At 35.5% G+C, this 27,489-nt stretch overlaps 3 protein-coding genes across 18 annotated transcripts in view; 2 read left to right on the top strand and 1 right to left on the bottom strand.

Moving 5' to 3' along the window:
* Window positions 1-110: 110 nt before the first annotated feature.
* LOC106087432 (V-type proton ATPase subunit D 1) lies at window positions 111-1,502 on the bottom strand. The gene is made up of 4 exons (XM_013252471.2): window positions 1,324-1,502; window positions 1,108-1,225; window positions 652-1,015; window positions 111-585 (listed from the first exon to the last, which is right to left on the bottom strand). Exons 1-4 carry the CDS (start codon window positions 1,362-1,364, stop codon window positions 368-370), a joined length of 741 nt encoding a protein of 246 aa, XP_013107925.1. The 5' UTR covers window positions 1,365-1,502; the 3' UTR covers window positions 111-367.
* A 1,766-nt stretch (window positions 1,503-3,268) lies between these two features.
* On the top strand, window positions 3,269-7,624 carry LOC106087453 (serine/threonine-protein kinase Pink1, mitochondrial). 3 transcript variants are annotated; one of them, XM_059367543.1, is made up of 6 exons: window positions 3,269-3,394; window positions 3,448-3,737; window positions 3,822-4,104; window positions 4,163-4,966; window positions 5,761-6,774; window positions 6,843-7,624. In XM_059367543.1, the coding sequence occupies exons 3-6, from the start codon at window positions 3,949-3,951 to the stop codon at window positions 7,044-7,046; spliced, it is 2,178 nt and encodes a 725-aa protein (XP_059223526.1). In that variant the 5' UTR covers window positions 3,269-3,394; window positions 3,448-3,737; window positions 3,822-3,948; the 3' UTR covers window positions 7,047-7,624. The 3 variants fall into 3 exon arrangements, with proteins under 3 accessions (XP_059223526.1, XP_059223527.1, XP_013107959.2); XM_059367544.1 differs by having other exon boundaries at window positions 3,825-4,104; XM_013252505.2 differs by having other exon boundaries at window positions 3,468-3,737.
* Window positions 7,625-11,020: 3,396 nt separating this feature from the next.
* LOC106093386 (uncharacterized) overlaps window positions 11,021-27,489 on the top strand; it is a 91,781-nt gene continuing 75,312 nt past the window's right edge. For 3 of the 14 annotated variants that reach the window (XM_059366705.1, XM_059366710.1, XM_059366718.1), the window contains exon 1: window positions 20,543-20,677. The gene's annotated coding sequence lies outside the window, so the exon portion shown is untranslated. The other 11 variants (XM_059366706.1, XM_059366712.1, XM_059366708.1 and 8 more) reach the window with 8 other exon arrangements.

Raw genomic sequence — 27,489 nt, forward strand, 5'->3', positions numbered from 1 at the left:
GTATTTTTCTAAAACGTATTAATTAAACAATTCTTCTTCCCTATGAATGAGAACCAGCAAGACATTTGCTTGGTAGATGCTTTTTCCATTTATTACTCTTTTGGCAAAAATACTGTATAATGTCTTTTACTGTTTATTTAGATTTTAAAACACAGACAAGAAATGAAAACAAAATAACTAAGGAAGACAGAATATAAACAGAAAAAAACAACAAAAATAAATATGGAATTTTCTTTACACTATCCATGAAACACAGTGATTTTTATAGGATTATTATTAATATTATTATTATTATTGTTGCTGTTGCTATCGCCTTGTGTTTTCTATTTGTTGTTATCCTCTAAAGAAGTTTACAAAGTAGAAGTACTTAGAATAGAACATCATCATCTCCCTCATCCAAGATATTGCTAACTTCACGCACATCAATGCCCTGCTTGAGTAGATCAGCCTTTTTAGCCTCAGCCTTTTGACGGGCTTCACGTTTCTTATCTTGGATTTTCTTTAAACGATAGAATTCCTCACGTTCCAATTCATCCAATTCGGAAATGATGTAGGCCAAGGTGCGATCAATGCGTGGAATGATGACTTTACAAAAAGAAAACAACGGTTATTGACATTTTTGGGGATAAAAATCTTTACCCAAAGACTTACCATGCTCAATGGCATTTACTCTTCTGTTGGTGATTTTGATAACTTCATCCAAGGTTACAAAAGATGTCTGCAATGAAGCCAATTCCACCAAAAGCTTGACAGCGCTTTGGTAATTCTTCTTAAGTTTGGCCAATTGCTGACCACCACGAGCCAAACCGGCCAATTCATAGGTATCAGCACCATCCTGATAGGATTCGAAGACGGGCAAAGTTACACCAGCCACATTGTCTTTCTTTGTGCGAATTTTGATTTGGGCTTTGGTTACATTTTGCAGCACCACTTGATTGAAATCACCTGTGGTAAATTTGGCTTCGGCCAAAGAAAAGGCAGCTTCCTTCATAACTTCACCCATTAAAGTTTTGGTCTATGGAAAAGAGAAGAAAAAATACATATGTAAATTAAAGTCATGCTCCTTCTTATACCCCCTCCCCCTCTTTTTCAGGCTTTAAGTCTTACCTCAATGATTTTGCCCAAAATCATACGGAAACGCATTTGCAAAGCATCAGCCTTCTTTTTGAGCAATCCATGACCCTTTTGTGCACCAGCCAAACGGGACTTCATCAACATTTGGGCACTTTAGAAAATTAACACGAAAAAGAAATAGAAAAGAAAAAAATCAATGCCACTTTTTCATTGGCAACCACCTAGCAGCCATTTTAATATAATCCTTACCCACGAGAAGGGAAAATTGGTAACCTATCCTTTCCAGACATGTTTGTTTAAATTTTTACCGCAGATTTCCTCAAAAAATAGGTTTTTCTTTTGCAAAACTTCGTATTTTTTCCGTACACGACAAAATCTAATGGGGACGAAGAAAATCTACAATAAAAGTCATATGGGATAATGGAGTCTTGTGACAACTGTCAAACTAGAAGCGTTGTATTTTTGTGTAGTAACTCAGTGTTGCACATATCAAGTAGTAAATAAGAGTTACCGAATTTCAGTAATAAAAAAGGCACGTTACGTACAAAAAAAGATAAGCAAACCAGATATGATAATAAAATTGATAATAAAATAGATAATAGAATATACTATTCTGCAATTAATAACATAAAGTAAACAGAATGAATAAATTATAGTGGTAAAACTTAATAAAATACATTATTCTCCAATGTTCCTTTCTTTTTGTCTACGAAACAACCGTTAACTTACATTGCATTAAGCTGTGAACACTCACAATGCCTGGCGAAACGTCGTACAAGCCCTTCGTTTTTTTGTTTTAAATTTTATGAATATTTAGTTTGCTTTAGTTTTTTTTTTTTAAATAAATACATATTTAATGAGCAGTGTAAACGGGTTTTTATCTTCCATTTGTACTTGTACGTTACTATACGTTTCCTACAATGCGTCATTCGGGTTGTTTTATATACCAGTCTTGCGGATTCGCTAGTTTAAGCAGAGTATTCCGTTCAGCTTTCTGAATTATTGCGAGAAACTATAACAAAATATCATAATTTTATTACACAATAGCCGCAAAAGCAAACAAATTTTAACATTGACGCCTTAAAACACTTCTTCACGTAAAGCAACACAGAATGATGTTCGAGCTCAATCGTCAATTTTGAAAAATCGATAACTTGCGCATTGCTTTTGTGGCATTGTTTGCATAGTAGCATTTTCTAACGCGGCGCACAAAAACAAAGCATAAATCGCTCATTCTATCCTTGACTTAAAGTATGCAATTTGTTGCCATTTTTCTCACAATAAACAAAGTACTTCTTCTCCGCCTATTTTAAGCTAACGTTTTTTTATATGCAATTATCCTAAGCAATTTTGCCATTACAAAACGTTTAATAATTGAATACATATGTTGGGTTTTTCCCCCCTTTTAGTTATGTCATTCAAATTGAATGATGACACCATATCTTTTAATAAACGGCAGCAGTAAGCGGCGAAAAGTCGCTTAGCTAATCGAAGATATAATTTTTTCCATACAAACTAAGCGATAAAATCCGCTTAATGGCTGGTACTATGTTCGTTTTTCACCGTTGAAAACCCATGTTTTTCGCGATTACTTTTATAAACACTACACAAATAACTATGATAAAATAACAAATTTATTATATTTTTAACACAAGTAATGAGGGAATGTCCTACTGAATGGAATCAGCAAGTTAGAATTTGCTTTAAAATCTATTATCTAAAAAAGTAATCCACAAAAATATCGCGAACAGTGAACATTTTTTGTTGTTGTGGCAGTTGCCCAACAACAAAATGTTCAGTGATTAGTGCAACTCTGATTTTGTGTATGTTATTAGTTCGCGCCTTTTTTCGTTGTTTGTGTGTTAAAATACACACACGCAACCAAAACTCGTTGACAGATAGTGCACTTCGCGAGAAAAAATTGTACTCAGATGTTTACGGTTACTACTTGGTAATTATGTCGTGGAATATAGTACCAGCGTTAAACCCCGTTTACACTGCTCCTTAAATCCGGATGTAAGGATCTCGTCAGCTGATTTTATAAAGGGAAAACAGATGATCAAGCCATTAAATCCGGATTTAAAGAGCAGTGTAAACACCCCTATATTTGGTAATTTCGTTGACTAACTACGTATCCCCCACTTGTACTTACGTTACCATACGTTTCCTACACTGCATCATTATGTCAAAACAATGACAGCTGGTTGCTGTCTGTTTTAGCAGTTGGCAAGAATATTATCTACTAAACATAAAAAATTCGTAATATCAACTTTTAAGGCATTTTAAAGTTTATAATTTATTGCACACTTCAAAGATAAGGGTAAATACTATAAAATGCAATTGTTTATCGCCAAAAATTCACCAGAAATATAGTGCATTATCAAAACTTTCAGGCGTTTCCCATAAGCTCAAAGTTTTGTTTTCTCCATTGTTTGTCCTACAAGGAAAAAGAAAAAATTGTGGTTACATAAAAAGGGAATGGAATAGCAAACAAAACAACAACATCCCGTCGTCCCTCGCAATTTTTGTTATGTTATTAACCGTGGAAACCGCATTTAGCGGCGGTAAAAGTGTCTGAGAATAAATCACCACCCATACAAATCAAACTTCTAGAAACAAGACACAGTCAAAAAGGGCAGCGTGCGGGCGGCAGTTTTTCGTAGGTATGTGAACAAACAACAATATTTCTGCTTGAACTGAGACGCAATTTATGTTTTGTTTTTTGCTTTGTACATATTTTTTTTCAGTAGAGGGTGACGAAGATTTTATTAAATCATCCTGCGGTCATTATCTGCGAAGACTATTTTCTGACTACTGGAGTTGAGGTTTTTGTTTGTGGTTGGCAGTTGTTAAGCGGTCTGAGTGGTCATCAGCATGTCCGTGCGTCTTTTGACCTCGCGACTTTTTAAACATGGTCGTTTTTTACTCCAAAGCTATTGGAAAAGAGATATACACACCAACATTTTGGAACAAAATCAAAATCGTACACGTCAACAGCGTATACCGCCCCTAACATCCTCGGCAGGGAAGGTAATTAAAAAATAAAAAGTTAAAAAGAGCTTTAAATAATTTATGTTATATTTTGTAGAACTCTGCAGCCCGCAATGCCTTAAATGCTGTAGCTGGGGCTACCCGTTCGGGTACGGCTACCGGCCAGTTAGCTGCCAGTGTACCCCATTCGGCTGGTATCTTTCGTTTTGGCCAGCAGGCTCGTAAGCTATTCATTGACAATATCTTAAATCGTGTCACAACAACTTATTCAGCCGAATTGCGTACCCAGGCAACTAAAAAACTTTTCTATGGCGACTCAGCGCCTTTCTTTGCCCTTATTGGTGTTAGTTTGGCCTCGGGGGCTGGCGTTTTAACCAAAGAGGACGAATTGGAGGGAGTATGCTGGGAAATTCGTGAGGCAGCAAATCGCTTACAAAATTCCTGGAACTATGACGAAGTCTCCGATACTTTGGATACTTCATTTAGCATTGATAAGCTATCCATTGGTCCTGCCATTGCCAAGGGATGTGCCGCTGTCGTGTATGCTGCTGCCTTTAAAGACAATTCCACCTTGGATGTGCCAGTTAATAAATCGGACTTGGCTTCGCCACCACCTACGGAGCCTAATTCTCCTGTCACACGTCATTCTTCATTGCAACAACAATCTTTCCGTCCAGAATTTATGACACCTTTACAGAATATATCCAGATTTGTACACAATTTTGGGGGTTCTGTGGATAATCTTCAATTGTTTAGTCAAACTTCAGCAGCAACCCAATTTCAGGATGCCTTGGATGCCGAACATTTGCAGGAAGAGAGGGGACAACAACAGCAGGATACTAATATTGCGGACAAATCCAAGGAGGTATTTTCAGGAGTAAGCAGTGGCACCATGGGATTGGTAAGTAAACAAAAAAAAGGAATTCTGACGGACACATGGGAAAATTTTTTAGCGGTAGTTATTTTCCTATTAACCTTGGTGATATTTGCGAGGCCTACAGTCATGTAGACCTGCTCCGCCATTCGAGCAAGAGTACACAAAGCACGTATTTCATTATTTAACTATAACTTAAGTCGGACAGTGTTCATTAGTATGGAAGACGTCTTCAAAGAGGAAGCCCTTAATCGCTAAAAGCTTCATTCGGAGACCTTAGGACAATTGCCAAAAAGAGAAGAACATTCCCGTCATCCCTTGGTGGCACGGGACCCAGCAATGCCTGTCAGCCTTCCCCATGATCCGAAAATATTCATTCCGCTTCTTGTAGAGATTCTATCTTGTAGCGCTGAATCTTTCGCCCTAGAATTAAAGATCTACCTTAAGCCTTCTGGGCGGTGGATACCTATCAAGGGTAGTATCTTTGTGTCCTGATGAAGGTGGTCTACGTGAGAACTGACGAGACAGCCCGTCGCATTTGTTCGGAAACCGCGGATACGACGAATGGCTCTCTACCTAGCTTTGTCACTCTCGGGATGCACAATAAATTGACGGTTGAACAACCTGGCGTATCTATCTCTTCAGACGTATCTCTCTCTTCGTGGTGAAATTCGAATTATCTCAGAGACTTACTATGTGCTTTGCTTTAAGGCCTCGGTCCTTGAATTCCCGAAAACCACAAAAAAATATGTTGCACTCCCTCCATATCTAAGATATTCAAAAATTTTTATTTTTTTTAATTTTTCAATTTTTCCTTTCAGCAAACCATGGATACTCCCACTCAAGTCAACATTCATCGTTACCCATTGGCCCTGAAAATGATGTTTAATTATGACATTCAAAGTAATGCCTTGGCTATTCTAAGAGCCATGTATAAGGAAACCGTTCCAGCACGTCAACGCTATGTAAATGAAGCTGCCGAAGCCTGGGAACAACACATACAAGATCAAACCTTGACAGTGCCTCCTCATCCCAATATCGTATGCATGTATGGCTTCTTTTGTGATGAAGTGGGCAACTTCCCCGATGGCCACCTTCTATACCCAATTGCCCAGCCCCAACGTATTAATCCCAATGGTTATGGTCGTAATATGTCCTTGTATTTGTTAATGAAGCGTTACGATTATAGTTTGAGATCCTATTTGGATTCGCATCAATTGAGCACCAGATCAAAATTGTTACTATTGACCCAGTTGTTGGAAGCCGTGGCCCATATTAGTCGCCATGGCATTGCCCATAGAGATATCAAATCGGATAATATTTTAATTGAATTAAATGATGACAATTCTACACCTGTTTTGGTTTTATCCGATTTTGGCTGTTGTTTGGCAGATCGTGTACATGGTTTGCAAGTGCCTTATACCTCATTCGATATTGATAAGGGAGGTAATGCAGCCCTTATGGCTCCCGAGATTATTAATAAACAACCTGGTCCATTTGCGGTTTTGAACTATTCCAAAGCAGATCTGTGGGCTTGTGGAGCCATAGCTTATGAGATATTTGGTATGCGCAATCCCTTTTATTCTTCCAGTGGTGGTATGGCCATAGCCAAGGGAGAGCAAACATATTCTTTGCGCAACTCCGATTACAAAGACGATGATTTGCCACAGTTGTCCGATGAATGTCCTACGCTGGTGCAGCAATTGATTTATAATATATTATCGCCCAATCCTTCGAAACGTGTTAGTCCTGACATAGCAGCTAATGTAATGCAATTGTATTTGTGGGCTCCCTCGCAGTGGTTGAAAGTTGGTGGTATGCCCAATAGTCCAGAAGTAAGTGGAATAAGAATTTAAGATTATTAAAAGAAATATTTTGAACCTTTTTGACTTTTCCCCTTTAGATTTTACAATGGCTACTATCCCTAACCACCAAGATTATGTGTGAAGCCAAATCAGCCACCGATGCCTCAGCTTCCTCCTTTAACAATTATCAACAAACTGGACGTCGTACTTATGTGGAATATCTATTGATTTGCAGTTTCCTGGCTCGTGCCCGGCTACGTCGCATTCGTGGCGCCTTAAATTGGATTCAAAGTGCAGTGTAATAACGAAAACGAACGAAACGATTGTATCTCTACCCTCAACTACTACTTCTTATTGTGTAATTTCTGAATCTGAAAAAGTCTGGAAATCGTTTGAAAATACGGCAGAAACATTTGTGTGATATATTTTACATTAAGATTGCAAAAGAGCAACAAAAAAAAAGCAACTGAAAAAGGGGAAAATCTTGTACGTCGTCACCTATATGTTTTGTAATTACTTTTCTATTACAATGAACTTATTTTATACTACACTATCTCTTACCTATGGTCGCTCGGTTGGACACATTTGAAAGCAAATAATTTTTTATCTCTTATATGTTAGAAGAGAACAAAGTGTAACCCTGTTAAAATAGCTGCTTAAGCAGCAGCTTCTACTAATTGTATTAATTTTCTAGTTTATATAATGATTACCGCTTAAGAAAAAGACGCTTCACATCCTAGAATCGTCCCATAGTATGTGAGGAAATAAAATACAAGAAGCATTGCAAACATGTTAGCGCAACGTCATAATATTTAAAGTGCTAAAGTTATTTCGAAAAGAAAATGAAATAAAAATGATGTATAACAATGAAAAGATTAAATGATTTGGAATGTGTTCACATCTGTTTTAAGAAAGACGTTCCAACAACAGGGAGTTGTTTTGGTAAAAACAATTTTTTTTATATTCTTTTTGTGCAGAGATTGACGCTCATAATATTTGCATCTATCCAGCCTACATTACATATAACCATATAACTTTGAACCATCCTAAACAAATTTTAGATATCCTTGCCTTCTGGGTATATTTTTACAACCCCGTAGCAAACATTTCAATGAATTTAGACAACACACGGTTACAAAAGCAACAATATTTCGTTCACTACATCTCAAACGCTCCCATACACCCAGAGTAAGTCTTGCCTTTTAATGTCAATGGTCGTTCCGGGCAAACTTCTTAACCTTTAAAACATTCTACTGTTCTTTCAGCGGACATAAACATCAAACTTAAATAGCATTCCCCCAGCGATCTGATTTGTGTCCGGCGAGGGAACTGGAAACACACTACACATGTCACCAGTTCATCTGACCAGCCAATCCTGCACTTGACTTATCTGGATCTGGATATTTTTAAAAGTAAGCAAACGAATTAAGTTTGAAGACAACAACATGAACTAAAGGGTGATTTTTTTGAGGTTAGGATTTTCATGCATTAGTATTTGACAGATCACGTGGGATTTCAGACATGGTGTCAAAGAGAAAGATGCTCAGTATGCTTTGACATTTCATCATGAATAGACTTACTAACGAACAACGCTTGCAAATCATTGAATTTTATTACCAAAATCAGTGTTCGGTTCGAAATGTGTTCATTCACCGTAACGTTGCGTCCAACAGCATCTTTGAAAAAATACGGTCCAATGATTCCACCAGCGTACAAACCACACCAAACAGTGCATTTTTCGGGATGCATGGGCAGTTCTTGAACGGCTTCTGGTTGCTCTTCACTCCAAATGCGGCAATTTTGCTTATTTACGTAGCCATTCAACCAGAAATGAGCCTCATCGCTGAACAAAATTTGTCAAAATTTGAACACATTTCGAACCGAACACTGATTTTGGTAATAAAATTCAATGATTTGCAAGCGTTGCTCGTTAGTAAGTCTATTCATGATGAAATGTCAAAGCATACTGAGCATCTTTCTCTTTGACACCATGTCTGAAATCCCACGTGATCTGTCAAATACTAATGCATGAAAATTCTAACCTCAAAAAAATCACCCTTTATCTACTTCTAAGACGACATCCAAATACAAAATTGTCCATGCAAATTTCAAAAAGGAACAGGGGCAAACTTCTGACGTATCAATGATTTCGTCCCATTCAAGTTTAAGCACAATAATAAAAGGGGCTTTCTTTTTGTAGCAGAGTCCGAACGTCGTGCCACAGTGCGACCCCTCCTTGGGTAAAAGTTTTCACATGTCAAAGTACCTCACAAATGTCACCAATCTAAGGGACACAACGACCACTGAAAATAGTTTTTTGATGTTCTCTTCGTGATTGAAAAAATTTGATGGCAGAAATCAAATCCTGGTGGTATTGGTCTGAGAGCACATGAATGAAAAACTAGAAAACCCTCTTAACTGCATACCAACAAAGCTAGCGGCAAAAATGCCGCCTCAATAACAGTTGGTCGTCAGAGATCAACGACAGTTAAGGAGTCCCATGAATGGTAAGTTGTCATGTACGTAGTGTGTGAATCACAAGTGAGTCACGTGAGTTGGAAAAAAATGAATGAATGAAAAAAATAAAAAAAAAAATCGTGCGTACTAGAAAAAGACACGAAAAATGTCAAACGACCTTGCTCATAAGAATGATGACCAGGGATCGTTAACTTTACATGCAAGAATGTGGCTAAAATAATAACTAGCACCTTCTTAATCGGATTAGCTAATACAGAATTTGTACTTCCAGTTCAGAACAAGTGTGTTTTCGTTTTTGCTTCTATTTTGAAGTAGAACAAGTAATAGCGTGCTAAGTTCGGCCGGGACGAATCTTATATACTCTCCACCATGGATCGCATTTGTCAAGTTTTTTACCCGTTATCTGTTTATAGGAAAACAAAGGAAAAACGGATAAAAGTTGCCATGCCATTAGAGCTATTTTAGGTTCTCAACCGATTTATTTGGTTTGGATGTTGGAGATCATAATAGAAGTCATTGTGCAAAATTTCATCCAGATCGGATAAGAATTGCGCCCTCTAGGGGCTCAAGGAGAAAAAATATGGAGATTGGTTTATATGGGAGCGATATCAGGTTAAAGACCAATTCACATGATATTTTTCACGCATGTGGAATGACATGGGAGAAGATGTTGAAACATCTCCCATATAAACCTATAACAAATTTGATATAGGTTAATATGGGAGCTATATCAAGTTTTGAACCGAGTTGGGCCATAGTTGGAAGTCGAAATAAAATACTTCATGCAAAATTTCAGTCAAATCGGATAATAATTGGGACCTCTAGAGTTTCAAAAATTCATGATCCGAGATTGGTTTGAACCATACATAGCACAGTTGTTGGAAGTCATAACAAAACACCTCATACAAAACAAAGGCCGAAATCGTGTTCATTGTGGTCTGCCCTATACATTTAAGCACCCCACATTGGCGAGACTCTTAAAAGGTTTTTGTTGTTTTGTTTTTCTATTTGAAAATAGGAACAAAAAAGAAAACACTTGGTCTAAGTTGGAAGTATAAATCTAATAATAAAATGAAATAATTTTGTGACCAAATAAAAGAAACGCAAAAATAAATAAAAAAATACCTTAGATAATCGAACTACAATTTTTTTTTCGAAAAAAACCGTAATTCATTGAGCAAGACACCCGATGAACCTATGCTTTATCTGTACTATATCCATACTTGTACCTTATGGTACTGTATACAATTTCATGATACTACAGCTGATTTCAAACTACAAGCGTGGATTCAAATTCGGTGTCATTTTTGTCTTTATGTTTCCTCTTAAGATGTCTGCATGGGTAATTTTTTATTGGTTGTTGTTGCTGTAGATTTTTATGTGAAGGTAACGATCCTAGTCAAGCTCCATATGCAAGCAAGCTGGTGCCGGTCCGATCGTTGTGGGAACCTTATGGCTATTGGTTATTTAAAGGCGCCAAATATTCGCCCTGTCATATCGAGTATCACAGAGACTCCACTTGATACCACTGATTGTCCGTGACTGCAGTTGCAACTACTCCGTATACGAAGTATTCGACTCCGATGAAAGTTAGCATGCTTTTGGACTGACATTTTATCCTTCGGTACCCAAACAGCACTTGTGGTGTAATATGGCAACGCTGTTTTATCGACATAAAAAAGTCAACAAATTTATCAATAAAAATTTACACAACACTTTAAAACAACTTCAAATCTATCCAGAAAGCACAAAATTTTGCATAATTTGTCGTCTCAAATCAAAGTAATATGAACAATTGCCAATTCGGCAATTTTTGCATGCTTTTTTAAAGCCCAATTTTGCAACCATTTTATATGAGAACCAATCACACGACTTAAATAAACGTCCACTTGTTAGAGAGAGCCCTTTCCCCCATTCGAGAAACATGCATATTCTCACAATAACGACACACCGTTGCGAATTAACAGTCAGTAAGCTGAGTGTACTTTTGCGTTGTCATATGGCAACACTAGGGCGATACTGGTTAATTTGCCTATGTTTGGCTAGTCGTTTTATATATGATTGGCAAGTTTGTTTAAATCCCGTATGCTGGCCGCAAGTAATTAGTCGAATGGAGTGAAATTAAAATATCAAATGTTGGCAAATGTGAAGTATTGAATCAAATGCCGATAAAATGGCTAGAATTACTTCGATAGACTTCGAGGTATGTATAACAATGTCATTTGCAAATAACTACAAACTGTTATCAAAGAATATTTAAGGTTGTTGTCAATGATAATTTGTATAACAGTGAACTGCTATAAACTCGTCGAAAATTTTTCAACAATTTAACCAAAACTCATCAATTTTCTTCTCTTTCATTTTATTCTTTCCTTAACTCACCATACATCATGAGCCACAACCAATCCTAATTTTGAAGGTGAATATAACATTTGGAGATTAAAGAGAAAACCGGCATTTAAAATATTGGTAAGAAAAAGGGAAAAAGGGGTTTTAAATGTCTTTTATATTGGTTGAACTGTTACCAAATGTCTTGATTCAATGTATTATAATAAGTCAAAAAACTTGAAAATTCTTAACATTTTAGGCAGTTACACTTAGGAATCAAGAGGCGGGTCCCAGCCAAAACAGTGAATAGTGTGAGAAATGGGAGCAAATGGCAAGAAATGGAAAATACCTATGTCCATAGTGCAGTCACCTGAAAATTTAAACCAACATTTAACTAGGGATTTATAACTGTTCAGCGTATGGTTATGGATGCTAGCGAGAAACAGCGCGAACAACCGCAGCACTTTCAAAACTCCATTTCTAGAGGATGCAAACAGGTAAGTGGCTAGAGATGGCAACTATCAATAAAAGCAATATTCGAAATTTTCGATATTTTTAATAATAAATATCGAAAGTATCGTTAATTTTCCTAAACCTATATATGAAACAAAAATGAGAAGTACAAATCAGGAGATCGGCTTACATAGAAGCAATATCAATGCACAGACCGAAAAAAACCCAATGTAATAAATTTTTATTTTTACCAATCGAATGAAAATTGCGACCTCTATATTCATGTCCGCCCATGACTCCGAACGCCTGGGTTCAAATCCCGGCGTGAATATCAACCAAATTTTTCAGCGGTGGTTATCCCTTTACTAATGCTGGCTACATTTGTAAGGTATCCTGTTAAAACTTCTCTAACAAGTGGTGTCGCTACGCGGCAAGCCGTTCGAACTCGGCATAAAAAGGAGAGACCCCTATCATTGAGCTGAATCGGAATGAACTCATTGATATGGGAGAAGTATCCCCTGTTCTTTAATGGAATGTTCATGGGAAATTTAGTACATGCGCAATGTAGATTAGTGTTAGGTTAGGTTTAATTTATAGTCTGCCATCAGACTCACTTAGACGTTTTCGTCCATTGTGATACCACAGGAACAGAAGAAGGAAGATGCCTTCTAGTTCCTACCGTTGAACTATGCGATCGTTTTAAAAAACCCAATAACGCTATGTACATTCAGTGTCGGATCGTTTATTGTTGTTAAATTTTTCATAAAATTTAATTTTGCGATAGCATCAATGAAAAAATTTCAATCGATATTCAGACAAAAAAAATTTCTATAATGCCATCGATATTTTGCTAGCTCTATAAGTTGTCCTTAACCCATTAAAGCCTGACCCTCGATTCCCTGGTCAGATTTTTATGAATTTTCATGCATTCATTGTTAAGAGCATTTATATTGGTGTAGTAGTTTTTATAAATTTGTTTTTAATTTTTGAAAAAATCTTTATTTTCCAAGCCAAATGCAAATTTACCCAATAACATTCCATTCAGAAGCAGGGGCAAACTTATTCCCCAAGTCACTTTGTGTTTTAAAACAAACAAAAATTTTCCTAATATTTTATCACCATTTAGAGAAAAGTGAATTTTAATGGCTTTGACATAACATCGATTTGTAGGCAAAAGTAAGTAGTAGGTTTATAGCACTAAATTTATTTAGTTTTGGTATAGAAATGCAACAAGACACTAAAAAGGTTTCCAGAAATCTCGTTCCTAAGAATTTTTAGAACATATTTTGTTTGATTTTTTGAATTAAAAAAAAAAAAAAATGCCCATTTTCGACAATCCAATTTTTCCCTAAAAAACATAACTTTACTGACGGAAGAATTTTTATACCCACCATCGTAGGATAGGGGGTATGTTCATTTATTTATTCCGTTTGCAACACATCGAAATATTAATTTCCGAGCCTACAAAGTATATATATTTCGAATCGTCGTAAAATTCTAAGACGATTTAACCATGTCCGTGTGACAGTCCGTCTATACGTCTGTTGTAATCGCTCTACATCCTTCAAAAATTGAGATATTGAGCTAAAATTTGTCAGAGATACGTCTTTTTGATGCACGCTGGTTAAGTTCTTGAACGGGTCAAATCGGACCATATTTGGATATAGCTGCTATATAGACCGATCTGCCGAAAAAGGGTCTAATGCACATAAATGCTTTATTTTTATCCGCTTTCGCTGAAATTTTAAACAGTGAGTAGTATTAGGCCTCCCAACAACCGACACAAATATGGTTTAGATCGAACTATATTTAGATATAGCTGTCATATAGATCGATCTCCCGATAAAGGGTCTGAAGCCTATAGAAACTTTATTTTTTTACCCGATTTCGCTGAAATTTGAAGCAGTCAGTTGTTTGAGTCCTCCCGACATACGATCCAAATATGGTTGAGATCGGACTATATTTAGATATAGCTGCCATATAGACCGATCTCCCGATAAAGGGTCTGAAGCCCATAGAAGCTTTATTTATCACCCGATTTTGCTGAAATTTTAAGCAGCAGTTTGAGGCCTCCTGATATCTGACCCAAATATTATTCAGATCGGATAAAGGGTCTAAAGCCCACATCCGACTTTAATATGGTTCAGATCGGACTATATTTGGATGTTACTTCCATATCGACCGATGACCCGATAAAGGGTTTGAAGCTCATAAAAGCTTTATTTTTTGTCCGATTTCGCTGAAATTTGAAGCAGTCAGTTGTTTGAGGCCTCCGGACATACGACCCAAATATGGTTGAGATCGGACTATATTTAGATATAGCTGCCATATAGACCGATCTCCCGATAAAGGGTCTAATGCCCATAAATGCTTTATTTTCTATCTGATTTTGCTGAAATTTTAAACAGTGAGTAGTATTAGGCCTTCCAACAACCGACGCAAATATGGTTTAGATCGAACTGTATTTAGATATAGCTGTCATATAGACCGATCTCCCGATAAAGGGTCTGAAGCCCATAGAGGCTTTATTTATTACCCCATTTCGCTGAAATTTTACACGTGAGTTATATTTAGCCCATAAAAGCTGCATCTATTACCCGATTTCCTTGAAATTTGAAATAGTGAGTTATTTTAAGCCTCCCGGCATTTGACCCAAATATGAATCAGATCAGGCTATACAGATATGGCCGCAATTACTTTTTGGGCAACCCAATATATGAATTCTCGGGATCTGAACAAAATATGATCGAGACCAGCCCCTATTAAGATATAACTACGGATTTAGTAGTGAAGTTACAATAAAATAGGATGATTATTATATCCTTGTTAAATTTTTACCGGATTGTGACGAAAGGGAGTTTAGATATATACCCGAGGTGGTGGGTATCTAAAGTTCGGCACGGCCGAACTTAATGCCCTTTTACTTGTTTCATTCTTCCTCTTTATCAGTAGGATACCTCTTTCATAACTAGAGCTGGATTTTCTCTATTCTTGAGTATTTTTGTACCCATTCGTCGTTAATGGGTTATCCATTCAGTGATTAATATCGTAGCGGATCTAAAATTTTGTCACATGGTTCTTTTAGCCAGCATTAATCTAAGGGTTCATGATTATTTGGTGCATCGTAATCCATTGCCAATGTGATATGTTATCGATTGGATGTGGAAATCAAACTTCTGCCCCTTAAACATTAAACCGCAAATAGGAATTCCTTGGTTAACCAATCCATATCTAGTCTGTTACTGAGCAGTATCAAAGAATTATGCAGATTTGCCAAAAGTCCGACACCAGAGACAAGAATAACTATAGCCGCTAAAAGCAGTATCTTCTGGTTTGTTATGTCATACCCATTACACAGGTAAGTCAGAATATAGTTATAGTTTTATTAGCCAAAATGCCTAACAGCAAAAGCCCAATGAAATGGCGTTCCAAGGCATTGTGTTTTTGTAGTAAACCACTCATTTTTATTTGTTATACCTAACCACTTACCATAATGGCTACTGTTAGACAAACAATGCCAAGAAAGAAAAAAACTACAAGTAAACAATATGGAATATGTGCTATTTATTTCTATAATTCTTTAAGTGCCTCTTCCGATTGGAATTTTGTTATTTATTTACATTAACCCAATGCATATCATATGCAGGCATATCCACTTCGGACAATAAAACTTTAAACATACCATATACAAATATTTTTGCGTGTATTTGGCTACGGTTTGTTTATTTGGAATATTTGAATTTTGGATATAAATGGAATGGATTACTTTTGGTGGATGTTTAATAGGGTGGATACAAAAGTACATTTTTGTAGATAAAAATACCTACCAATTTTTCGTAATAAGTTTAAAGGCATGGTTATGCTCTCGTAAACATACCGTAAATGTAGGAAAATGTGTCAGCTGTTTTGTTTTTCTTTATCAAAACACATGCAAACGATTATCGAACGTTTGTCGCCAGTAACCGGAAAGTAGAATTCACTAAAAACTAAATTTTACGTTAAGACAAAACGTTTCCATCATTGCTTACAAAATGAAATTTTAACCAATAATTCTTTAGTAATCTCTTAGTAACAGCAATGCTTGAACATTCTGGCCAACCAACTAACATCAAGGACTCAAGTTAAAGCCCTTGATTAACACAGCTTATTGTTGGTGTTGTTTATCATTACACCAACAATACCATCTCCATTCATTTCCGTTCATTTATTACACTTCCGATTAAAAGAAATACACAGCACAGACCTCATAGTGAAAATGAGACTAGGTCAGCAGCAGCCACATACCACCTTTGCTCTCCCCCCTTTACCATAGAAATCAAAATAATAATAAGCATGAACGTGCCTTCATAGCCAATAAACAAAAATTGAAAAATGTTTATTGATTTGGATGGATTACAAAAATATACAAATACATATTTCATAAATTATGGCTAAGAATTTGGCCAACAAAATCATAAGCAAAAAAAAAAACAAGACATGAAGAGAAAGTTAGGTCAATGTTAAATTTTAAACAATTGAATTGAAGTATGTTTGTGTGAAAAAAGAGAAAGAGGAAATGCATGCGAAGAGGGAAAATTCTTCTCTTAAGCATCTTTGACTAAAAAATGTATCAAATAAAATGAATGATTTATACAAATTAAATAAAATGTAAATAAAATATGAAATAAAAAAAAATCAACATAATAAGAATTAAAAGCAAGTAAAAAGGCAGATACCCACCACTTCGGGTATATATGTAAACCACCTTTGGTCATAATCCGTTGGCCACCACGGGCATGCTTGCAGAAGTCCAGACGCTGAACCCAATTTTCGACGATTTTTAAGCACAAATCGACCGATAACGCATTCAATTTCGCGTTCAATATTCGTACGAAGTTCATCAATCGTCGCTGGCTTCTTGACATAGACCATAGACTTGAAATAGCCCCAAAGGAAATAGCCTAAAGGCTTCAGATCGCACTACCGAGGCGGCCAATCGACTGGACTATTTCGTAAGATAAAACGTTCTCCAAACTTGGTTTACAATAAATTGATTGTGTGGCTGTTTGAAACACATGTCCTTCAAGTCCATTTCATCCAATTCGTGCCAAGAATATTCTGTTATCATTGAACGGTTGCGATTCCCATTCACAGGATCGTGCCGGTCTTGATCATCGCGGAAGAAGTACGGCCCAATGACGCCGCCGACCCATAAAACGCACCAAACCGTAATTTTTCGGGATGCAATGATGACTCATGGAGTACGCGTGGATTGATGTTTCACCAATAATGTATATTTTGTTTATTGATAAAGCCATTCAGCCAGAAATGAGCCTCATCGCTGAAGACGATTTTTCGATAAAAATCCGAATTATTTTCAAGTTGTTGCTCAGCCCAATTCACGAACATACGATGGATACATACACAACCATCATGAAATGACAAACCTTACTGAAAAGAAATGTCAAAAGAGCGGCAAAAAATATGGTGTCGTTTGATGTCCCTATCGGTCTACTTTTGTAGCGTCCCTTCAAAAAAAAACCCTGTACAAGGTAGCTGATGCGAAGTGCTATCAATTCAAACGACTATTTTTTTGTGTGAACATATTTTTTATTGATTCAAATGTCAAAAATGTGTGGGGATGACTTCTCTCAGAATTTATTCTTTTGAAATGATAATACTTCATGTCAGCTACCTTGCAGGTCCGTATTGTACTGGCTTCTTTCTTGAGGAGGCGGTTCTGATGAGGGGATTATAGGTGAACACCTTTTTCTTGCCTTAATTCGCTTAGGGCTTCATAATTATTAGTAGCAACCAGAAGTTGCTGATTCGAAGGAACCTTCGCTAAGATGGTCCTAATTCCTGTCTGCATTGCCAAACCTTTGGTTTTGTTATACAAAGTGGTTCTTTCTTTCTCTATGTTTGGCACTCCTCTATAGTGGTGTGCACAAGTGCACGTGCGTCGTTGTTGTTGTAGCAGTGTGTTATACACTGAGACGGCAGCCCTTGCCGATAAAGGACTCCATCGGGTCTATCCGGTAGGTGAAACGCATAGAAACAATTAATATACGCTTCATTGAAAAATATTTTTTCAGCTGTGATTCGAGTTGGTGTGTCGTGATTTTCTCTTGATTAATGCCCTGGGTGTCTAGTGCGTCGTGATTAATTCCCAGAGTGTCTCGTGAGTCGTGCGTAAATAAAATTTTGTCTCGTGAACGTAAGTCGACATAACAAGTAGTGCGTGAGTTAATGTTTTAGTATCAAAGACAACAGTAGACCTTCGATCTCCAAGTGGAGCTGCTAGCAATCTCAATTGATAGACCTGACTATTGCTTTAATCTAACCTTATTTAGTCAAAAGTGAATTCAGCATGCTAAATGTTAAGCAAATCGTATAAGAATTGCGAAAGGGAGGACGATGTCTTTGAATGGTATTTCGTTGACAAATTTGCATATGAGAATTGTGTCATTAAATGTGCACACGAACATCCTATTAAGGACCATTGGGTAGACTTCTGTAAATGACGATTTTCAATTCGAGTTTTAGCTCTAAGATAAGGGGACATACTTTTTGTCACTGACGGAAACCTTTTCATAGAGAGAATAACCACTACTGAAAAATGTTTCTGATGTTCTTTCTATGCGCCACGTGGCCTCCACTTTATACGTTATGAGATCTGCGACTAATATTTCGAATCATTTAATTAAGAAAACGGAAATACGAAAAAAGTATAAATTATTTTTTATATTTATTTTGCTTTAATTTAGTTTATAATTCTGTTTCGTCTTATATTAAACCGGACCCGCTCCGCTGCGCCTTCTTCTACTTTATATGGAACAAAATTATGCTTTGAATATTTATTTTCTACAATTAAAGAACATTTAGCGAATACCATGCTACGAAAATAGTAAATGTATATCGCTTAACTAACAGTATAACAATATAAATGCCTTTATCTGAATCCCATATGATCGTTTTTGGTCTATGAAATCGCTCGGAGGGTTTAGGGTCATTTAAATTTGGATTGTAGATGTATTCCATTCTTAAAAGACTTTATTTTAGCCCGATATTCTCATAATGTCCGATTTAGTGGTGTTCTCGGGGGTGAGGTGGTCCCCCAGACTCTTGGCCCTGGAAATGTATCAGCATCGTGCTCTACTCTCAAATATCATTTATTTGAACCCCATATTGTCATTGGCCTCAAATATATCAAATTCGTTTTCGAATCTCAAACACCTTTCATTTAAACCCCTTATTAAGAAATATGTCTGGTTTGGGGTATTGGCCCTAAAAACTATCAATATCGAGCCCCACTCTCTTTAAGACCCAAATTGTCATGGTGAGCAAATATGTCCTATTTGGGACTTGTTATGGGGGTGTGACGCCCCTTAGATAGTTCGTCCCGAATGTTGATATCAGGTTCGTGGTCTACTTCCAAATAACTTTCATTTGAGCCCCATATTCGATAAACATGACGGGTTTGGGGGTATATTCGGGGATTGGGCGCCCACTCAGTGACTTGTCCCTGAAATTATATAAAAGATTCGTGTTCTACTCTACAATACCTCTTGTTTGAGATCCATATTGCAATGGTCAGCAAATACGTTCTATTTGGGTGATGTTATGGGGGTGGGGTGTCCCCATAGACGCTTTTTCCGAATTTTGATATCAGATTCATGCTTTACTCCCAAAGACCTTTCATTTGAGCCCCATATTGCTATGGTCGCAAATTTGTCCTCTTTGGGGTGTTGTTGGGGAAGGGCGGCTCCCCATTACTTGGTCCCATATTTGAATATCAGAGTCGTATTTTACACTCAAATACCTTTTATTTGAGTCCCATATTGCCATTGTCAGTAAATAAGTCCTGTTTGGGGGGTGTCTTGGGAAAGGGGTGGACCCCCGGAAACTTAGTTCCACGTTTTGATATCAGATTCGTATTCTATTCGCAAATACCTTTCATTTGAGTCCCATATTGTCATATATATTTGGTAGGTTTTGGGTATGGGGCGCCCCCCCAGGTACCCCATCCGAAATTTGGATACCATATTAGTGTAAGAGAGCTTACAAAATTTCGCTGAAATCGCATCACTCATCTCTTAGATCTTGCGTTTCCGAAAATAAGGGTAAGGGGGAGAGTCCAGGTTCAGATATCAAAAAATGTAGTACCCTTTTTTCACCATAGGATCATTATGCAGCATCTGTGAAAATTTCAAGAAAATCGGTTCAGCCGTTTTTGAGTCTATACGGAACATACAAACAAACACAAATTCATTTTTATATAAGATAAGATATTAACTATGCATAATTTGTATGTTTTCATTGAATCCATTTCAAAAACTTAAAAAGAGAAATTTCATACTTAAAGAGCACATTCCTTCTTTAGCATTTATGCATGCATTGTTTGCCATCTCTGTTCAAAAGAAGGAGAGTGAAAGCATATTAACTTTGGCCAAATTTACTCTTATTGTGTGTTTTGGGGCAATCTCTCTCATTTGATTTACTCGCTGCGGTCTCTTAGATTTCATTGGAAGTATACGTTTGGCGTATAAAAGCCATTCTTTGTGAAGAAATGTTATTAGTTTTATGGCGGCAAGGATACGGTTAACTTCGGCATAACGGCAGAGCATAGACGCCAAACCGTCAACAAAACCCCTAACGGAAACGGAACTGGCGCGTTTTTGTGGTAAACAATAGAGTATGTTTTAAATTGTTTTGATTGAAATGTTAATAAGAAAAGAAGAGAGAGTAGGGAAGAGAAAAGAGTTGCAGAGTGACGGGGTTTTGTTTGCTATTGTCGCGTTTTGAATGTGGTCATGCGAAAGTGATGACTTTGAAAATATAAAGTGACAGTAATCAAAGAAGAGCAAAATAGAATAGCAACAACAGTAAAACTAAAACAGCCATAATTCCCAATTTATTACTACCACTACTACTTCGTCTACCACTAACATCACCAAAGGAATGTGTTACAGCCACTTGTCGTCGACGTCGTCGTCATCATCATCATCATACTAAATAAAAGTTTGTCCAAGTTTTTGTTTTTGTGTGTGGCAGCGAGTTTGTGTGCGTGCTCTGAATATAAGCCTAAGAATGCAAGTGAAAGTTTTTACACGAAATAAAAGCAATAAATATAAATAACAAAACAACAACAACTACCACAACTGAAGCGGCAAAAACAAGACACATAAAACAAATTAGATTCGAAGCAGCCTTTGACTTTGAGCCAAAGGCTTTAATAAATCAAAGATTAATAAAACTTTGGCCTGGGCCATAATTCTTTGGATAAGAAACGCCAAGTTGTAAAGAAGTGTAAAAGATGTCAAATGCTTGAAATCATACAAATTAGATATAAGAAACTTATTATGATATGAAACTTTTCAAATTGTGGAGGATAGAGATGAAATTAAAACTAAACATGTAAATTATGGAAGCATTAAGCAAACAATAATAATAGTAAAGCAAATATTCATATATAAGAGAAAAAGTGTAGATTTCTATTCTATCGCCTGAAGAGTTGTAGGGAAAAAAACAACAACAAATTGACGAAAATCTATCTAGCCTTTTTTAACAGACCTATCCCACTGTTATTTATTTTGTTTTTTGTTTTCATCTTTGGACATTGTAAAGGCTTAGAACTAAAGTTAATTCCTGTGAGAGTGAGAAAGAAACAAAAACGTATAAATATTTAAGAAAGAAATCTTAACAAAGAAGCAAGTCAAGGCTAAGGATGAACAAGCAGTTTTTTAGACCCCGGGGGTTAAAGTTTTATAGAATTAAATTGAAATTTATGGATAAAAAGAAATGTAAATAAGAGCTATGACAAGGATATGAGGAAAAAAAGATTTCTTAAATTTTCCACAATATTTTTAAAGAGGTTTGTAAGGATGTAAATTCATTAGGATTGGCTGAACAGGTGATGCTGAATCCCAAACTAATAAAAAAAACAAAGAAAACTAAATTTGATTTGTTGCGATAGGTTAACGTCTTAGTTGGGTTATGGCCTTCAAGAACAGCATTCACTCGTAAGCGTTTAAAACAGTCTTAGTGCAACGATACGGGCAATTTGAGCCTTTTTATAGCGTTCGACACCGCTTTAAGGTTTTTTCCAAAAATGCACTTTTTACCATTTTTGAATATTCAATACTTGTGTCTTAATATAGTCATACTATAGTAAAATAAATTTTCGCTAGAGATCAAATTTTATTAAAAATTTTCCCTAAAGATGAAATTTTAGTACAAATTTTTCCTAAAGATCAAATTTTAGTAAAAATTTTTCCTAAAGATCAAATTTTAGTAAAAATTTTTCCTAAAGACTTATTTTGATAAAAATTTTCTCTAAAAACAAAGCTTTGGTAATGTTTTTCCTATAGACAAAATGTAGTAAAGTTTTCCCTGAGTAAAATTTTCCCTAAATAATTATTTTGGTATAATTTTCTCTAAAAACAAAGTTTTAGTTACATTTTCCCTATAGACAAAATGCTAGAAAAGTTTCCCCTAAAACGAACAAAACTTTAGAAAAATTTTAACCTAAAGACAAAATTTGAGTAAAATTTTTCCTAAAGAAAATAAGATGCCTTCTAAAATTTTCACTGGAGACTACTTTTTAGTAAAATCTTCATTAAAGGCAAAATTTTGGTAAAATTTGGTAGCACCTAATCATACCTGACAGATATTCTTTTTCGAGTTTACTTTTTAATATTTAAAGCGCCCAACAAGCCGATTACTGGCGGAATAATATCCGCACCCTCTTTTCAACTTAACCTAAACTTATTGAAAACAGAATTTTAGTAAAATTTTTAATTAACCAAATTTTAGAAAAAAAAAATTTCGCTAGAGATCAAGTTTTAGTAAAAATTTTCCATTGTGACAATATTCCTTTTTTCCTAAAATATGAAATACAAGTAAAATTTTCCCAATAGACAGATTTATAGTAAAATTTTCTCTTAAGACGCAAAATTTTATCTTTAACTAATATTTTCCTTTATTTTAAGATACATTTTTCTTCAACATAAAACTTACGTTAAATTTTTCCTAAATATCAAATTTTAGAAAAATGTTTCCTAAAAATCATAATTTAAGTAAAATTTTCCCAAAAAACTAAATTTTAATAAATTTTCTTCCAAGTCCAAATTTTAGTAAAATTGTCCCTTAACACCAAATGTTAGTAATATTTTCCCTTATGACAAAATTTAAGTATTTTATTATAATTTTCATTGAAGCAAAAATTTTAGTAAAATTTTCCCTAAAGCCAAATTTTAGTACAATTTGGCCCCAATAACAAATTTTAAATATAATTTTCCGCAAAGACCAATTTAAGTGAATTTTTTTCTATAGAAAAAATTTAACAAGTTTTTCCCAAAGACAAATTTTAAAAATTAGTAAAAAGTCCAACTTTTAGTAAAATTGTCCCTTTACACCAAATTTTAGCAAAATTTTCCAAAAAGACCAAATATTGGTAAATTCTGCCCTAACAACAAAATTATTGTGAAATTTTTTCTTAAATCTAATTTTAGTTAAGTTTTCCCTAAAGTCAAAATTTTAGTAATTTTTTTCCTATATTTAAGTATATTTTCCCCTAAAAATAAACCTTTCGTCAAATTTTTCATACCAAATGTTAGTAAAGATTATCTAGAGACAAAAATTTTAGTAAATTTTTCCTTAAATCCAAATCTTAGCAAAAATGTTCCTAAACATCATATTTTAGTAAAATTGTCCCTTTAGAAAAAATTTAGACAAAATGGTAGTAAAATTTTCATTGAACTAAAAATTTTAGTAAAATTTTCCCAAAAAACCGAATTTTAGTAAAATTCTGCCCAACGACAAAATTTGAGTAACATTTTTCGCAGAGACAAATTATATTGAAATTTTCCCTTTAAACCCAAATTTTAGTAAAATTGTCCCTAAAGATAAAATTTTAGTAATTATTTTTCAATTTTAAGTATACTTTTCTCTAAAAATAAAGCTTTAGAAAAATTGTAGTACAATTTTCCCTTAAAACCAAATTTTTTTCTAAAGACAAAATTTTAGTATTTTTTTCTTAAATTTAAGTATACTTTTCCCTAAAAACAAAACTTTAGTAAAATTTTTCTTTAATACCATATTTTAGTAAAGATTATTTAGAGACAAAATATTAATAAATTTTCCCTTAAATCCAAACTATAGTAAAATTGTCGATTAACACCAAATTTTAGTACAATTTTCCCTTAAGACAAAATTTGATGAAATTTTCCATTAATACCAAATTTTAGTAGAGATTATCTAGAGACAAAATTTTATTAAATTTTCCCTTAAGTCCAAATTTTAGTGAAATTGTCCAATAACTCCAAATTTTAGTAAAATTTTCTCCTAAGACATAATTTTATTAAATTTTTCCTTGAGACCAAAATATAGTAAAATTTGAGTAAAGTTTTCCGGGAAGACAAAATTATAATAAAATTTTCCCTTAAGACCAAATTTTAGTTAAATTTTATCTATGGACAACATTTTAGTAATATTTTTCCTAAATTTAGGTATACTTTTCCCTAAAAACAAAACTTTGTTTAAATTTAAAGATAAAATTTTAGTAAAATAACCCTAGAGACCAAATTTTGGCAATATTTTTGTGGAGACCACTTTTAGAAAAATTTTCATTTAGGATAAAATTTTAGAAGAATGTCATAAACGACAAAATTTTAGCAGATTTTTCCTGAAGACAACGTTTTTTAAAGTTTGCCTAGAGATAAAATTTAAGTACAGACAAAATTTTACAAAAATCTTCTTTGATAATAAAATTTTTCCAAGAGGGAAAATTTTAGAAAAATTGTATTTTTTTTCGAGGGTGCGGGAATAAAAAAAGTCATTGGGTGCCAAGTCAGGGCTGTACAGCGGATGACCCATCAATTACACTTTTTTGTCGCTTAAAATAGCACTGGTTTTAGCCGATATGTAAGAGCTCGCATTGACATGGTGATGCGTCTTCTCTTGTTCGTTTTTCGATTATTTCAGGCAATCAAATTGCGATGTACCATTCAGAATTGACCTCCTATAGAGCTCGAGGGTAACAGTTTGACCAGTTTTGCTGTAGAGACAGGCGACAATTTGCTTCTTCCTCGAACAATTTTCGTTAGATGTGGCTCGATTTCGCTCTCACATACATGATCCACGATTTGCCACCTGTGACGATCTTGTGCCTCTTCCAACAACATCTTTCGTTAGATGGGGCTCGACTTCGAAGACCCACCCGGTCGATTGTTATTTTGTTTCGGGCTCATAGGCATAGATCCACCATTCGCCACCTGTGACACTTTTCTAAACGTAATTTGAAGCATCGCGATTGTCTTTTTTCAAAATTTCCTTGCACTAACCGACGGGAGCCTTTTTTGTGCGATAGTTTAATTGTGCGGAATCCAACGAGAACGAACTTTTTTACGGCTAGGCGTTGTTACAATATCGAATGTATACTAGTTGAAGAAATGCCCAAAGAAGGCTTTATTTCTTGCATTATAAGTGCAGGCATGGCAGTATGTTCTCTGGTACTACGGCCGTTTTTTGGACAACCTTCACAGAATTCGACTTAAAGCGAACGTCGGCCACGACTGAATTCATTAAACCAGTTTCTTATCCTTTGTTTGCCTATAAAGATATATCGGGAAAACACAATGCGATCCATGGTAGAGGGTATATTGATTCGGCGAGGACAACTTAGTACGCTTTTACTTGTTACATGTAAAATTATGTCTAAATTTCTTTCATTGTCATGTTTTTGACGGATAGAATGGAAGAGAAAAAAAAATTAAAAGAAATTATGCCATCCTAGTCATGTTGTTTGGCCTTGGCAGCGTATACGTGTTGTAGCCGCCCAATGCAAAATGACAATCATACGTCACCATGTACTTTAAAAGTTCTTTTGCGTTTAGTACTTCTACAATATATCCATTTAATTTTATCTCTTTAAATGTTTCAATTTCGCTTTCGTTTATGACAAAAGCTTACCCCCCCATAAAAAAAATTAAACAAAGTGGGTCAAAACACAACTAACAAGGCTTAAAGCAATATGAAGCATATGGCAATGTTTTGTTCCTTCCTTTTTTGAGTACAAAACACACATATCCCAGATAACAAATGCGCAATATCCTTTAAAGTGCTGGCAAAATCTAAAAGCCTATGGTTAGAGAGCTAATAAGGGCAAAACCCATCAATATGGGCATGTGAGTGTGTGTGTGTGTGTGTAGGATGAAAAAGGCGATTTTAAATTGGATATGAATCTATTATGGGGAGATTTCAAATGAATTCAATGATGATAGAGCAGAAAAATTAGAAAAGTCATTACGATTCCAGCAGCCATAAAATTAAGTATTCAATTACATCAACTAAACACATTTTGGGGGATATTGAAAAGTCAGTATTAAAGAAATGCTGTATAATCATCAACCATAACAATGAGGCATAATAGGGCGTATGTTGTACTATGAGTGAAAATGGCAAATTTTTTTTTTATATATACCTACTTTGGACCAGTGAGTACTATTGATAACTATATGCTTGTGCTCTATCAAATTTTACTCATACGCTTTCATGCATCATTTCTTTTTCATTGCATTACCCTTTGCCTTTGAATACTGATGATGCCATTTTGCATTCACACACCCACAGTCTTCAATTTACACTTTTCAATTTCATTTCAATTTGAAAACGAAAAAAAAAATCATAATAAAAAGAAACTTTTCCCCACAAATTGGCAATAGGGGCCACATAATAAGAAAAACAACGACAAAGTCTCTAACAAGAAAAAGTAACATATGGTATTTTTCCTACATACCGACATGCCCAAACAAACGCACAAATATGGAAAAGTGCGCAATTTGACTTCGAGAGCTGGTGTATTTAAGCACAAGAAGCCTTCGGTTAGTATGATAATGCAAATGGGGAGGATATTCAATATTGATGAACTAATATAAGTGGCAAAGAATGTTGCAATGTCATTGCACTGTGGGTGTTAAAATAAAAATTGACTTTTAGGAAAAAAACGATGGTTATCGGTACGGATATAAAGGGGAACCCTGGGCCCGGGGGATTTACATTGAGAACCCTGGGACTGAGATTTGTTTTAGACTGCCTGACCATAATACGATGCTGCAGGCGGAGATCCGGGCGATCACGGGATGCGTAATGTGGTGTGGTGCTAACGCGAGGACGTCGAGTGTGAACATCTTTACCGACATTAAAATTGCCATAAGGGCAATAACAACCAGGACGGTAAGGTCACGAACAGTCTTGTAGTGTAAGAAGGAGACAGTAAAATTGCCATAAGGGCAATAACAACCAGGACGGTAAGGTCACAAACAGTCTTGTAGTGTAAGAAGGAGATATACGTCTTCTCTGAGGATGGCAAAATCCGCATCGTTGGGTGACGGGCCATAATGGAGTAAGGAGAAATTTGGCGGTGAAAGCCAGAGGACAGCTGTCAATAAACTTCGTTAAACCGAAGCCTTTCAGGTCGACGCAGTCCGAGTTAAGAAAGTGGGTGAC

Source organism: Stomoxys calcitrans, chromosome 4, assembly GCF_963082655.1.
Source record: "Stomoxys calcitrans chromosome 4, idStoCalc2.1, whole genome shotgun sequence".
NCBI lineage: Eukaryota > Metazoa > Arthropoda > Insecta > Diptera > Muscidae > Stomoxys > Stomoxys calcitrans.